Below are 16,937 nucleotides of genomic sequence, written 5' to 3'. Positions count from 1 at the left end.
CTTCAAACATTGCAAACACGATTTTTCCTTTCTATCTAACCATAGTCATTCTTCTTATCATAGTGTCTTCTTATCACATTGACCATTGTCTAAAATGAGGTTCCGTCAGCTTCGGTCAACACGGCCATTATTTCCCCTGTTGTCAGTGTCATCGTCGTCATTATAGTTGATGAAGTCGTAGTCGGCGGCGTCATCATCATCATCATCATCATTATCATCATCATCTCCACCACCATCATCATCATCATCATCATCATCTTCATCATCATTATCATCATCTTCTTCTTCTTCTTCTTCTTCTTCTTCGTGGTCGTTGATGAGAATGACTTGACGCAGTAGCTTCACCATTATCGGCAAAAATTAAAATTTTAAACTTCAGCTATCAAAATGCATGTCCACGCTAGTAGGCGTGGCTTTCCTTGAAAATATTTGAGCGTACACAATCATATTTCAATGCAATTGCGTTCCTATCGTTGCATCATCTTTTGTAATGTATGTTTGATGGTGTATGCTTTTAATTAAGCGTTGCTGACTATGAATGTAGATGTAAATGCTTGTATAACTGTGTTTTAATTTTAAATGTGTCAAGCGCAAAGAGCATAATTGTAAAGTTATGATGTTGCGCTATATAAATGCTCATTTATTATTATTATTATTATAGTATCTTGTGAGCCTTGTGGGTTGTGTTGAACAGTAATTGATAGAGACGTGACACGGATCTCATCACTCTCATGATGGGAGGGACAGGAGTTCTGTCCCCTGCCGCGCCTTGTGACTGATCGACCGACAGGGGGCGCTAAGCAACTCGTGACGTCACTGACGATCGCCGCGAAGATTGGATAGTTGCCTTCCATGTTGGTTTAATAAACCCATCACAATAACAGGAATGACTATTCCTTGGGAGGTACACGCTGGAGGGATGTAAAGAACCACGAACAAAGTTTATCACAAAGTTTAATTCGTAAAGAAATAAAGACCAGTGATTGTTGAATGAAACGTGTGTTGTTGTTTTAATGTACAGTATTTAGATACCTTATACTAGGCCGGCTCAAAGAGTGACATAGAAACGACTGTCTGAATCGTATCTGCAACATTAACCTCAGGGGTAAAGGTATATTTGGTCAGCATCTTCCTTATATTACAAAAGAAAGTTAACATAATGAAAGCGAAAAAAAGAATTACCCAACCATTACAATACACGTTTTATGTCTATATACAATTTTAGCACCTTCGGAATCAGTTGAAGTTTTCTGTAGTCCTGAAGTTTGGACTTTGAGCAAACTCAGATATTTCAAGAAGGACAATCTGCATCTCAGACATCTCAGTGATAGGAATATTCTGTGAAATAAATAGTAAATGAGTGAGGACATAAACAACGTGAAATTTGGTGTAGTGTGCAAGTATGAGGCGTGTTAAAGCCGTTTGAATGTTGCACAAAATGGCACATAATAATCGAAACGTTAACTCGAATGATTTTAACACAGATAGAGGACTGTCACAGAAACCAAAAGCTAACGCTTTCTATCGTGTATTGAAAGCAATGTTAACACAACTAAAATTTTAACAATATTAATTAACAATATAATATACATTAATCAAAACGTCAAAGTACATTCTATACATTAAAACAAGCTCACGCTACTCGTCATACACTGATAATACAAACGTCTAGACTGACCAGTACCAAAGATGAGTACCTGTACGTGTACTGTGAGGTCACCCGTATACATGTACTAAAAACTTGGTCCAGATTCACTACACCTGAAACTGCACCGCGTTGCAGACGATCTAATTGCAGACGACCACTTAAAGAAATAACACACACACACACACACACACACACACACACACACACACACACACACACACACACACACACACAAATACACACTCTCTCTCTCTCTCTCTCTCTCTCTCTCTCGAGTCTCTCTCTCTCTCTCCCCCCGCTCCCTTCGCTTATGTGCATTTTTCAACTGGTCAAGCTGGTCTAAGAACCATTAAAACCCAACAAACAAGGCCTCTCTATCGCGTGTGTTCCCTATCATTCTCTTGAACGTCTACAGCAGCTGCGTTCCTTTTTGGTGGAGCTGGCAGTTGCCGGCGACCTGACGTCATAGTGGCCGGGGTGTTGCGTGACGTTTGCCTGTCAGTTGAAGGAATGGTGTAAGTAATGTTGATTGACGTCAACAGGTCAGCGACACTAGGCAGAATATAGATGGACGCTGGGTTGGGTTGTATGGTTACGTATCCCGTGGTGTCCTGTACCCAGCACAAAGAGAAAGGCATTCGGGGAGAAAGAACAAACATGAAACAACAGCAGAAAATGTCGGGAAGTAGTGAAATTATAATGTTTTGAAAGCTTATTCTCTTGGTATAAGACTGAGAAAGGGAACTGCTACCTCAGCGTTATCCTCCCTCCTAACCTAACTATCCTTAGCGGGTTCTCTTTATTCAGTTATTCTGCAGAAAAACAGAAATGCTGGAGAAAAACTGTTTGTTTCCAGCTCGCAGTTCAATACATGTATTTAAAAAAACAACTCGTGTAAATCTTGTACGACACAGCAAGCCATGTATTATTCTCTATCTATGATACATATCGTCTTCGTTAAACACGCGAGTACAGTATTTTTTTGTATTTGTATAAATTATCCAGCACAAAAAAACTCACCGTTCTCCAGCTGTCATCACTGCACAGTTCATCGTCTCCCTCGTCCCTGGAGTTGCCCCTCCTCACTCTGTGCCACACCAACACCGACACCGACACCCACATCATCACCACCACCAGCACAACCACAGCGATAGCCACGCACACCACGACTTGCACGGACAGACGGCACTGGTCAGAGAAGTCGCCGCAGTGGTCAAACACGTCGTCGTCATAGGAAAGGTCTGGGTGGATGCAGTGACCGTTGTCACAGCTGAACTCGCTGTCTGTGCTTGGACCTGAAAACACATAGCCACAATAAGTCAGTCTGCTCTGCCTCTGTTAATGAGATACGATACCGACCAAATAAACCAAGACGTTTCTTTTTGACCCTCCCATCTACAAGGAAATCTATGACGTCCAAAGCGAGAAAAAAAAACCAATTGAAAACAAATTGAAGTCGGCATAAATGCGAATAATGGCGTCACGCCAGAATTCCTTACTTCTTATCTAAGTCTTCCGAGGAAATGACAATGTCGAGAATAAAGTTTGTGCAGGTGACTTCGTCATATCATGAGCAGTGGAAAAATACTCGTAAGGTCAACGCCAGGCTGTGCATGTAAAGGTATCGTGTCTCTTTAATGAGAATATACATCGACTAAACAAGCCAAGACGTCTCTTCTTGACCCTTTCTTCCAAAGAGAATTATCTGACGTCACAATAAAAAAAAGAAGCTGCGGGAAAAGGTCATGATGCAAATTATGGTGTCACGTTAAAATTCTGTCACTTCTGCATGTCTCCGGAGGACCTAAACAGAATTTTCGAGATCAAATTTTGTTTCGGTGACTTCGTCGCATCAGCAGTAAAAAATTACGTATGCGGTCACAGCCAGGCAATGCATTTATCGGTATCGTATATTATTAAGCAAAACTGCTGGCCGGATTGAACCGAAGCAGCAAACTGGAAGACCTCCTGGCAGAAATATATGCTGAATAAAAAAGTGGACATTAAAGTGAGACTGTGAACTAACAATGATCGATACAGAAACTAACTAAACTGAGTGCCGGGCAGGTTGAATCATCACTTCGCGCACACAAAAGTTGACTAAAATATCGGCCTCCGATCTCAAAAATGCACAAACCACAGACTAGGCTACCAATACCACAAAAACAAAACACAAAAGCACTTTTGAGAGTGATTTAGGTGAACGCTGAGTTTATTCACGCACACGCACACACACACACACACACACACACACACACACACACACACACACACACACACACACACACACACACACACACAGTTATTCCCCATACCACAAAACAAAATAGATGAGAAACTAATAAAACTAAACGACAATTCCATCAGTGATCATCAGATAAATAACCACTAACTGAGAAAAAACAAAACCGGACAGCTGCTTACCTGTATGAAACTGTGTCAGCATGATGTGGAATCCTTCACCGAAGAATTCCCCGTCACTGACAAATCTGATTGTGACGCTGTTTCCGCGTGACGTCATAGACATAGCTGCGTCAGGCGTGTCACGGCTGCCACACCTTGACCGCGGAGTTGTACCTGGGGGTAAAAGTAAAGAAATACAGCTTTACTGTCGCACTTGGTGGCGGCGTAGATGGTGGTACAGTGGAACCCCCTGTTGAATTAAAGACATCCACAAATGTGAGAAAATCAGGTCTGAAAAAGGAGGGAGTCTTAAATTGGGGGTACATTTTGAGGTTAGAAACAGAAATTTTGAGGAGAAAAAAATAGGGTTTTAAAAGAGAATTGAATTGAATTGGTGGGTCTTGGACATAAAAAGGGTGGGGATCCACTGGTTGGTGGGTCTTGGACATAAAAAGGGTGGGGATCCACTGATTGGTGGGTCTTGGACATAAAAAGGGTGGGGATCCACTGGTTGGTGGGTCTTGGACATAAAAAGGGTGGGGATCCACTGATTGGTGGGTCTTGGACATAAAAAGGGTGGGGATCCACTGGTTGGTGGGTCTTGGACATAAAAAGGGTGGGGATCCACTGGTTGGTGGGTCTTGGACATAAAAAGGGTGGGGATCCACTGGTTGGTGGGTTGCCTTCGTGTTTTTGTGTTTTGCTTTTGTTGCTTTTTGGTTTTTGTTTTATATTGAAAGCTTATATCATTGCTTTCTGTACTTTTTCGAAAAAGACGTCACTCGCTTTTTCGTATGGAAGGTAAACAAGGGAAAAGGCATCATCGCACAAGAAAAAGTAGAAGGCAGAGGAACCCAAAACATGAAACGAAGGTGTTACATAACGCGGCATCAATTATAAACTGGTATTAGAAAGACATTAAAAACACAGGAAAGTATCAACAACACAAATTACACAACGGCTTACATTGTCGATTCAAATAATAAGCTACTAGCATCACGCCAATACAAGACAGAAACCAAAGTCACACCTACCGTGCGTGTGGTTGTTCACATCCTCGGTGTTCATAATTTGCACAAAGTCTCCAGGACAATGGAGAAAGCTGTTGATGTTGATCCACACAAATGACGTCATCATCCGACTGCCTACGTCACCGGTGACCGTAACGTAACAGTTCATGTTTGCTCCATACTCCTCCGCCGACGTCAGTTTGAGCGAAAGGGACTTGCCGGGTTCAGCACTGAGGGACAGATGCTCTCCACAGTGTTTATCCATGTAGTCTGAAATACATATGAAGTCTGGTTTGTGATATTGTTTCACAAGCAAAAACCAAAAATATTATATTGTAAAGCCTCTCATTAATTGGGCAAAGTCCACTTCCAGACGCTAACTATAGCTCCACGAAGCTCACTGGCAGTTTGGCACTGAATTTTCGGAAAAAAAGGCTCCGCAAAATCAAGGACGATCTTGTATAAAGACACCTCTTGGACAGCATTATCTCAGTGTCAACGTCTAGACTTAAAGGCACAGTAAGCCTCCCGTAAACCATCACAGATACGAACAGCCTTTTTTTACACACAGTACAAACACCCTTTCATTTAAACACTCACCGATTGAGAACATCCTAGGAGCCCTCCGTAAAGAGCGAACAATTTTCAAAGAATTTATTTTTGCGTGGTTTATCTTACCAATGAGCCATCGTGAACCCGTGTGATCCAGTTTCCCTTTTTCACAATGTAGTCGTCAGTTAGTCATTTGAATGCGACTCAATGTGAGCTTATTTACAATAGCACGTTTTTATGCACGAAACAAACGGCTGTGGTTCACAAGAACTCTAGCGATGGCTTTTGACTGTTGAGAGGAACGGCGATATGCACTGATAAACCGTCGTCTGCTACGACCCTTGCGTGACCCTGCTTCCGGGCTTTTCTTTTTTCAAACTTTCACAACTTCGAATTGTACTGATCTTGTCTTGATGAAAAAAGAATTCTTTTATGATTAAAAAATGTTTGTGTAACAAGCTGTCAATTTATTATTTAGATTTTAAAAGTTAGGTCTAGCGCAAAAACGCACCACGGTCCAAAAACATTTCAAGTTGATAATCATCGATTCACTGCTAACGCCAGTTTACATCGATAGAATGAGACCCGAAGGGAAGTAACTCATGTTTGACCTGAGTTCAGGATGGGTCCAAAAAAGTGTTCGCCGAGACAATCTGCAAAATTAATTCTTTAAAAATTGCTCGCTCTTTACGTAGGGCACCAAGGATGTTCCCGTTTGGTGAGCGTTCAAATGGAAGGGTGTTTGTACTGTGTGTAAAAGCCTGACAGTATCTGTGATGGTTTACGGGAGGCTTACTGTCCGGGCGTGATTTCCGGTATCATGACAGCCGTCCAGCACCAAAACGAGGCGCCATTGTTGTAGAAGACCAAGTCCACGAAAATAAATTCTTTGAAAATTTCTCACGCTCGACAGAAAGCAGCCAGGATGTTCCCGTTCGGTGAGCGTTCAAATGGAAGTATGCTTGTACTGTATGTAGACGCTCGGGGAGCTCTGTGATGGTTTATGGGAGGCTTACTGTGCCTTTAACTCCTTACCCCCGTCCCCGTTTTCTGCAAATGTGAGTCTACACGACATGACTGTTGGCTTTTTGCGTCTGTGAGCTGAGTGCGTCTGATGTATACATGTATATTTCCCGCGACCGACAGGAGTCTCTTCCTGTAGGGACGTCTGTGCATAATGAAAGTTCAAGGTAAAATGCCTGCCTGCGTCAATGCACCAGTAAAGAAAAGAAGAAAAGAAAAATTACTAGTTGGAAAAAAAAGGAAATTAACAAAAATTTAAAAAAACACAGTTGAGGGAAAATAACCTGCCTTTATTAGTGCATCAAAACTATGTCGTCCTAAATTAAACACACACACACACACACACACACACACACACACACACACACACACACACACGCCCTAAAACAAACAAACACACACACACACACACAAACACAAACACACACACACACACACTCACACACAACAAATAAATCTACTCACAACTAGTAGACTGAAGCGCTGTCACAGCAGGATAGCAGAGAGCGAGGACGTGTAGAACACTAACAAACATTGTGAGATTCCTGGACCACACTGAAAACAGCCTCGGCCCGGTCTGTCACACCGCATGCACTCTGCATCGCGCCTGTCTTGAATGAAGAAAGTTACCAAAACTTAAATGACTTTGAACTTGCGGTCATGTCACTTTCTTTAATGTATCGACCTGGGAAAGAAGAGAACAGAAGCTGGCTTGTGGTTAAAAATGGGTTTGAACGTTTTGTGACTGAGGTGGGGTGAGGTTGACGGTGGGTTTGGATGGAGGGCGGGGGGGAGGGGGAAGGGGGGAGGGTCCGTGTATCAGTGTTCCTGTCTGTGTGCCAGTGCTTGCTCTCTCTCTCTCCAGTCTCTCTCTCTCTCTGGTGTGAATTTAAGTCGGGTACACAGTGCTAGCAAATTAATGTGATCTAAGTCTTTGATAGATTGTCAATTAAACCTTGATGGTTCTCTGATACGTCAAGGTTTAACTACTTGTGGGTGTCTTGGTCGTGAGTTTTGAGGGTTTTTTTTTTGGGGGGGGGGGGGTTATTCGGGGGGGGGGGGGGGATTTAATTTGAACTTTTCGCCACTGAACACGGTTGGGGGAAAGACTGTTGAAAGAGTATGCGGGCGGGGATATAGCTCAGTCGGTAGTGCGCTGGATTTGTATCCAGTTGGCCGCTGTCAGCGTGAGTTCGTCCCCACGTTCGGCGAGAGATTTATTTCTCAGAGTCAACTTTGTGTGCAGACTCTCCTCGGTGTCCGAACACCCCCGTGTGTACACGCAAGCACAAGACCAAGTGCGCACGAAAAAGATCCTGTAATCCATGTCAGAGTTCGGTGGGTTATAGAAACACAAAAATACCCAGCATGCTTCCCCCGAAAGCGGCGTATGGCTGCCTAAATGGCGGGGTAAAAACGGTCATACACGTAAAATTCCACTCGTGCAAAAAACACGTAGTGTACGTGGGAGTTTCAGCCCACGAACGCAGAAGTAGAAGAAGAAGAAGAAGAAGAAGAAAGAGTATGCCCGCGCATGAAGGGAAAGTGCAGAGCCAATTTGATGAGTGAACGCCTACAATAAGAAACAAAACAAGTCGCGTAAGGCGAAAATACAATATTTAGTCAAGTAGCTGTCGAACTCACAGAATGAAACTGAACGCAATGCAACGCAGCAAGACCGTATACTCGTAGTCCACCGCTCACGGCATAGGCAGTGAAATTGACAAGAAGAGCGGGGTAGTAGTTGCGCTAAGAAGGATAGCACGCTTTTCTGTACCTCTCTTTGTTTTAACTTTCTGAGCGTGTTTTTAATCCAAACATATCATATCTATATATTTTTGGAATCAGGAACCGACAAGGAATAAGATGAAAGTGTTTTTAAATTGATTTCGACAATTTAATTTTGATAATAATTTTTATATATTTAATTTTCAAAGCTTGTTTTTAATCCAAATATAACATATTTATATGTTTTTGGAATCAGCAAATGATGGAGAATAAGATAAACGTAAATTTGGATCGTTTTATAAATTTTTCTTTTTTTTTTACAATTTTCAGATTTTTAATGACCAAAGTCATTAATTAATTTTTAAGCCACCAAGCTGAAATGCAATACCGAACCCCGGGCTTCGTCGAAGATTACTTGACCAAAATTTCAACCAATTTGGTTGAAAAATGAGGGCGTGACAGTGCCGCCTCAACTTTCACGAAAAGCCGGATATGACGTCATCAAAGACATTTATCAAAAAAATGAAAAAAACGTTCGGGGATTTCATACCCAGGAACTCTCATGTCAAATTTCATAAAGATCGGTCCAGTAGTTTAGTCTGAATCGCTCTACACACACACACAGACACACACACACACACGCACACACGCACACACGCACACACACACGCACATACACCACGACCCTCGTTTCGATTCCCCCTCGATGTTAAAATATTTAGTCAAAACTTGACTAAATATAATGACGTACTTCGACAAATGATTACGAATGTTAAATCCGATTTTTTTTCAAGTAATGATCCGAATATACAATAATACAAAAAATATACACAAAACTAAACAAGTCGCGTAAGGCGAAAATACAATATTTAGTCAAGTAGCTGTCGAACTCACAGAATGAAACGCAATGCCATTTTACTCGTAGCATCGTCAGGCCACCGCTCATGGCAAAGGCAGTGAAATTGACAAGAAGAGCGGGGTAGTAGTTGCGCTAAGAAGGATAGCACGCTTTTCTGTACCTCTCTTTGTTTTAACTTTCTGAGCGTGTTTTTAATCCAAACATATCATATCTATATGTTTTTGGAATCAGGAACCGACAAGGAATAAGATGAAAGTGTTTTTAAATTGATTTCGACAATTTAATTTTGATAATAATTTTTATAGATTTAATTTTCAGAGCTTGTTTTTAATCCAAATATAACATATTTATATGTTTTTGGAATCAGCAAATGATGGAGAATAAGATAAACGTAAATTTGGATCGTTTTATAAATTTTTATTTTTTTTTACAATTTTCAGATTTTTAATGACCAAAGTCATTAATTAATTTTTAAGCCACCAAGCTGAAATGCAATACCGAACCCCGGGCTTCGTCGAAGATTACTTGACCAAAATTTCAACCAATTTGGTTGAAAAATGAGAGCGTGACAGTGCCGCCTCAACTTTCACGAAAAGCCGGATATGACGTCATCAAAGACATTTATCAAAAAAATGAAAAAAACGTATGGGGATATCAATCCCAGGAACTCTCATGTCAAATTTCATAAAGATCGGTCCAGTAGTTTGGTCTGAATCGCTCTACACGCACGCACGCACGCACGCACACACACACACACACATACACACACACATACACCACGACCCTCGTTTCGATTCCCCCTCGATGTTAAAATATTTAGTCAAAACTTGACTAAATATAAAAAAGACACATAATTCTTCTTACCTTTTCAAGGACTCTAGATGCGGGAGCACCCAAAAAAACGTCAGATTCCTTGCTCGGCACTGTCAAAAATGTCGACTTACTCAATCAATCAATCAATCAATGACGCTTATATCGCGCATATTCCGTGGGTACAGTTCTAGGCGCTCTGCAGTGATGCCGTGTGAGATGAAATTTTATACGGCCAGTAGATTGCAGCCATTTCGGCGCATATTTACCTTTCACGGCCTATTATTCCAAGTCACACGGGTATAGGTAGACAATTATTAACTGTGCCCAAGCAATTTTGCCAGGAAAGACCCTTTTGTCAATCGTGGGATCTTTAACGTGCACACCCAATGTAGTGTACACGGGGGGAGGGTTCGGACACCGAAGAGAGTCTGCACACAAAGTTGACTCTGAAATAAATTTCCGCCGAACCTGGGATCAAACTCACGCTGACAGCGGCCAACTGAATACAAATCCAGCGCGCTACCAACTGAGCTATATCCCCGCCACAGGGATGTACTTACTGTGTGGTCAGTACACCCCAAAACCCAACTCTAAATAGGGCAACCTACATATTTGGTGAATTAGAACTACCCCCGTTTTAGCAGTCTTTCAGTGTACCTCCAGTCGTAACTAGGCCATGTTTCTTCCAAACTGGGTCAAGCTAGGTTGCTGACAGTAAAGTGCTTAAGGGTGTCAATGCTCGGTGAAAGGGGTAGACGGGTGGACTACAGTTTTGGTCCGACAATCTGGGTGACCCTTACGCCTTAAACGTAAAAGTATACAGTGGTACCTCCCTTTAAAAAAAAACCCAAACATGTGAGAAAATCATATCCCAACATAGACGGAGTCTTAAAATTCAGGTAAATTCAAGCACACACAAAATCTGAAAAAGCTCGGTTTTACTGAAAAAATGGGGAAAGTGTTACATCGGGTGGGCGGGGTGGCAGGACTTTCACATTCTCAAAACATTCTGGATCTAGAGGGGGGGGGGGGGTCTCTGGGTTCCGGAATCCCCCCCCCCAACCCGGCAAATATGTACCTTTTTTCAGAAGGAAAGACCCAAACTACCCGTTTCAAATGCTAAAATGTTCAACAGCACCTAGGGAGGGGGGGGGGGAGGGGGGCAAAGCCTGTGCCCCTGCCATAGTTGGGGAGCCCCTCCCTCTCACACACTACGCCCTGCCCTATGTGGCGTGTCGTAACAGGGAGGTTCTACTGTACAGGCGCACTCCCCCGTAATGTGGTGGCTTCGGGGTGTTTGGGGTATAGGTACAGAGAAAGAGAGGAGAGGAGAAACAAAGTCGATTGAGAGATAGGACTCGTATACTCCGGGGGAGGTTTAACTATTTTACCGCCGACTACGGGTCATTGAATCAAAGGTAACTATTGCTGAGTTTATTTACTTATCAGTCGTCTTGCTTGCAGGTCGTTCACACTATAATATCGTCATGAGAAAAACACCAAAAAAATTCTTTGGTTTCTGAACAATCTGCCTATCTCCTTTCAGTTATAAGTTGCAAACTGCCTATCTCTAGCTGTGACAGCTGGATAAACGTGACAGAAAGAGCTGACAGCAACATTTTCAATCAGCAAAATTGCATAACAACCCACAAAGAGCTTGTGCATACTTTCACATTCTCAAAACAAGTCTTTCTGTATCATAAAGAAAAAGTGCCTAACTCAAGAAACGAGATCGGCAGTTTTGCTTACGTTACCGTGGCAATGGTTTCCGATGGTCTGAGAGTTTGTACTCTCTAACACACGATAAATACCCTTCCACTAGCTTCCCCTGTAGTTTCACTACAGAAATGCCTAACATTGAGATGTGTATTTTTCTTATGAGCGTGACGTTATATCTTCTCTCGGCATGAACCCTTCTCGCATTCCCCCTCCCCCTTTCTCGTTTCGTTGTACATTGTTTTTTCACCATATTTTTTTTCATGTCTGATTGCTGCACCCCAATCTCTTACTTTAACCAAATGTTCAGGTAAATATAGTTTCTCTGTGTGTTTGTGTGTAGATATATACTCATAGGAAAAAGTTAGGGACCACTTACGCAAACAAACACAGCTTCCAAACCACCAAACAAAATTGAATCAAATTTGTAACATGTTTAATTCATTATTTCTGCGATCCTTTTCCAAAATATGGTGACATTTCATTCACGCATTACGTGTCAACAAGCTCTGAAACAACACATGGGGGTCGAAAATAAAATTTGCAAGTTCCGAACAGCCTTCAGTAATGGGTGTGTCCGCCGCGTTCTGCGATGCCTTCTGCAGTCATGTTCCGCATCGAGTTTACCAGCTTCCTGCAGAAGACCTGAGGAATGGCCTTCCATTCGATTTGCATGAACTGAAGCAGTTGCTGCAGGTTCATTGGGGGTGGGTGGTTGTTCCTCACTCGCCTGTCCAGCTCATCCCACAGGTGCTCGATGGGGTTGAAATCAGGGCTGCAGGCCGGCCAGTTCATCCTGGTGACACCAGCCTGCTGGATGAAGTTGTTGACCAGCCTCGCTCTGTGAGGTGTCGCGTTATAATTGTCCTGGAACACAGCCTGCACACCAATCTGGTGTAGAGCGGGAAGAACCAAAGGGGCGACAATCTCATCTCTGTAGCGCTGGCCCGTCAGGTTGCCAACAATGTGGTAGAGGGGGGGTTCTGTGTCGAAAATTGAAGGCCCCCCACACCATGATGGAGCCCCCGCCGAAGGCCACTCTCTCCTGCACCAGACCGTTGTTGTACCGCTCACCCTGACGCCTCCAAACACAAGCCCGACCGTCATGATGGAGCAGATTAAAGCGGGACTCATTGCTGAACAGCACATCGGCCCATTGCTGGCGTGTCCACCTGGCATGGTTGTGACAGAACGCCAAACGAGCCTGGCGATGAGCTGCTGTCAGTCGTGGCCGTACAGCTGGACGACGTGATCGCAGGCCAACTTCGTGCAGGCGTTAGCGGATGGTTTTCGTGCTAACGTTGGTGTTTTTTGCCACCCTCAGCTGGCCCCTGATGATGTTTGCAGTGGTGCCTCGCTGCTGCAGAGCTTGTCTTCTGATGAAGCGATCTTCACGCTGTGTTGTCTTCTTAGGCCGTCCTGACCTGAGCCTCTCCAGAACGCTGTTGGTGGCCTGGAACTTCTGATGCAGCCTGACCACTTCTTCTTCAGCGTTCGACGCAGCCTGACCACGACAGAATGGGACACTCCAAGTCGTCTGCCCACTTCTCGCTTGCTTACGCCGTCTTGCAGCCATGCGATGGCCCGGGCTTTGTTGAAGGTGGTCACCTTTCGTCTGGGAGGCAAAGTGACAAGATGGTGGCTAGCGGAAAATCGCGGGGCTATAAAGCCTAACTGGTGACAACAGTTCACTCTCAACACATCCTCCCTGCACGTGCATAACGAATTTTTCATCTTTCCCGCCCAGGCTTGCCCACGCGCCAGCGTAAAAATGGTCCACTTTTTGCAGTTTGGCAGTTTCTGTCTCGTGCCCTAGCCAGGCCTCCGTGGAACCCGAGCAAGTTTCCTGCTAACACAGCATTGCTCACCCACTGGTGTGTACGGCCTGACAGCCATTTGGTTTTATTAACTAAGGAACAAGGAGTTTGGCACAGATATAGCTGTGTGTGTGTGTGTGTGCGTAGTATGGAACAGGGTCTGGCAAAGCAGAGCCAAGTAGGGAAAATCTATCATCTGTTTATCACCCTCTCAATTGTAAATACGAATACACACACACTCTCAAGCAAACACACACAGACACACTAACAAACACACACACACTAACAAACACACACACACACTAACAAACACACTCACACACTTACAAACACACACACACTAACAAACACACACACACACTAACAAACACACACACACAAACAAACACACTTCAGTGGAACCCCCCTTTAAAGACCCCGTGTTCAGAGCTTCCTCCATTTTAACCCCCTGTTTTCTTCAACTTTCTGTTCATAACTTCATAATTGACCCCAATTTGAAGACTCCCTCCTTTTAAAGACCTGCTTTTCACATATTTGTGGTGGTCTTAGAGGGGAGGTTCCACTGTAATACACACAGACACACCATGCAGACACACAGACACAGACAAACCATGCAGACACATACACACAGACAAACCATGCAGACACATACACACAGACACAGACAAACCATGCAGACACACAGACACAGACAAACCATGCAGACACATACACACAGACAAACCATGCAGACACATACACACAAACCATACAGACACATACACACAGACAAACCATGCAGACACATACACACAGACACAGACAAACCATGCAGACACATACACACAGACACAGACACACCATGCAGACACACAGACACAGACAAACCATGCAGACACATACACACAGACACAGACAAACCATGCAGACACATACACACAGACAAACCATGCAGACACATACACACAGACAAACCATGCAGACACATACACACAGACAAACCATGCAGACACATACACACAGACACAGACAAACCATGCAGACACATACACACAGACACAGACACAGCATGCAGACACATACACACAGACACAGACACACCATGCAGACACACAGACACAGACAAACCATGCAGACACATACACACAGACAAACCATGCAGACACATACACACAGACACAGACAAACCATGCAGACACATACACACAGACAAACCATGCAGACACATACACACAGACAAACCATGCAGACACATACACACAGACACAGACAAACCATGCAGACACATACACACAGACAAACCATGCAGACACATACACACAGACACAGACAAACCATGCAGACACATACACACAGACACAGACAAACCATGCAGACACACAGACACAGACACAGACAAACCATGCAGACACATACACACCAAGCATCTTCTGCACCATCACCATGCATCCACAACAAAATACAACCTCAACTCTCGTTAAAAAAAAAAGTTTAATGGATGAATTTTACAAAAGATATAGCTGCACATCACATGTTGACTACAAAACATACACACACAACATAGTACATGAATGACATTATGTGACAAATAATCATAATCATTTACATAGAATACACAGATGACAAGATCCAGCTATCAGTATCAAGGATGAATGATGATCAAATTCCAATTGTTAAAAAAAATTGTATGGACCATACCAACACAAGATATGACGGAAAAATACATGGAATATGGTCACATGGAATCGTGTACAGTATATAAAAGACAAACAATTGCTGGATAAAATGAAAATGAAAAATAAATTAAAATACTTAGAAAATCGACTGAATGTTTTTCAAATAGATCTGAAGTCCTTTCAGTGACTTTAAATTAATAGGAAAACAAAATATTGTGGAAAGTTTAAATAAGCAATCTTGAACACTTTTCTTTTTCAAATGACCAGTCACAAGGAAAAAAATGTGGACCACATCACATTAAATATGAAGAGCATTTGTGCAGCTAAGCGTAAAATATACCCAACTACGTTTTAATTCTGTGTTCATTTCAGAAAGGCATACTTTAAAATTAAAAATAAAGTAACTATGCAACATAAGCACAACTTGCATACAAACACACACATACGAACGTCTTTCTTTCAATGTAAGCTTGATCTTCAACAGAAAGATACATAACAGACCTTCTTACTCAAATGCTAAGAAAGAGAACACAAAGTTGAAATCATATTTCATCAGAAAAAGAGCTCTGCAGCAGAGACTTAGTTTTATCTTCAGGTGGTAAGCTAGTCATGGAGCTCTAGAAAGTTCTGTCTTAAAACGAACAATGAAAATTCTAGACCTTCCTACAATGTACATAAAAAAAAAGCTGACCGCATAAACTATACATACTTAGGAGTTATGAGAAAATAAACAATGTCTCTGAAAATACACAAGATATACATTGCAACTTGTGAAACAAAAACACATTGAGATTTTAACCTCTTAGAGCTCAGTCAGCTTTACGGCAAGATTTTACAAAGAATTCTTTACCAAACAGTCAATGATCATGGTGAAATTATTCTTCTACAAATCATCTTTGAGAATTCAAATGTAAACTCACTTCAAGAACCCTCCTAAAGTTAGTGTAATTCTTGACATTTTCATTTGTATTACCACCTTTAACCTTCCTCACAAAATAAAAACAAATAATGAGAACGTTAAAAGATAAATGTGTTCCACACGTCATCTTCCTTTCCCATTGGTTGACTAGATCTAAAACACATGAGGAGCGCTGTTTCCAGACAGTAAAAAAGACATTATCTACAAAAACATACTTCATCTGTGGGTAGAATTTGACACAAAACAGACAAGAATAAAAAGTTGCTTAGCAAGGAAGACTGTATTCTTGGAATCGATGCATTTTCTAAAGAACCTACTATAAACTAATACCCACGAGCACAAACTGCTGACAATTGCGCAAACGAACGTGGGGTATGCTTCGTCCTTTCTTCTAAGTCTCCATAGCACATCTTGCTTACACAGCACAAATGTATTGTTTAGTTTTTTTCCTGAGTGAGTTCTTTGCTTGGGTGGCGAAGGCAAGGGCAGTAGTGTACAGGGAGATAAAAGGGGAGGGCAAGAAATGCACCGAGTTGGAGTTCATTTTTGATATTAGCTTCTTCAAATTAAGTACATGTACTTCCTTTTCAAACAGGAAACAAAACTCACTAGCAAGAAAAGTTTCTTCTAAGTAAGCAAATTTAAAGAAGACTGCTCAAAATCAAGTAAGACATACAGATATACAAGCCTAGACATTCACTAGGCCTCCTATAATGTCTACAAATCAGTCAAAGCTAGCAGCAGGAGTAGACAACACTACAGCAGCAGACACTCACAGCAATGCTACGCAGCAT

General features: G+C 42.4%; 1 protein-coding gene across 1 annotated transcript; it reads right to left on the bottom strand.

The window, feature by feature from the left end:
• Positions 1 to 1,323: 1,323 nt before the first annotated feature.
• LOC138950413 (uncharacterized) lies at positions 1,324 to 5,326 on the bottom strand. The gene is made up of 4 exons (XM_070322155.1): positions 5,086 to 5,326; positions 4,073 to 4,225; positions 2,669 to 2,943; positions 1,324 to 2,259 (listed from the first exon to the last, which is right to left on the bottom strand). The coding sequence occupies exons 1-4, from the start codon at positions 5,324 to 5,326 to the stop codon at positions 2,023 to 2,025; spliced, it is 906 nt and encodes a 301-aa protein (XP_070178256.1). The 3' UTR covers positions 1,324 to 2,022.
• Positions 5,327 to 16,937: the final 11,611 nt, after the last annotated feature.

Source organism: Littorina saxatilis, linkage group LG1, assembly GCF_037325665.1.
Source record: "Littorina saxatilis isolate snail1 linkage group LG1, US_GU_Lsax_2.0, whole genome shotgun sequence".
Lineage (NCBI taxonomy): Eukaryota > Metazoa > Mollusca > Gastropoda > Littorinimorpha > Littorinidae > Littorina > Littorina saxatilis.
The sequence above is the reverse complement of the archived record's forward strand: the minus strand, read 5'-3'. Positions and strand labels throughout refer to the sequence as shown.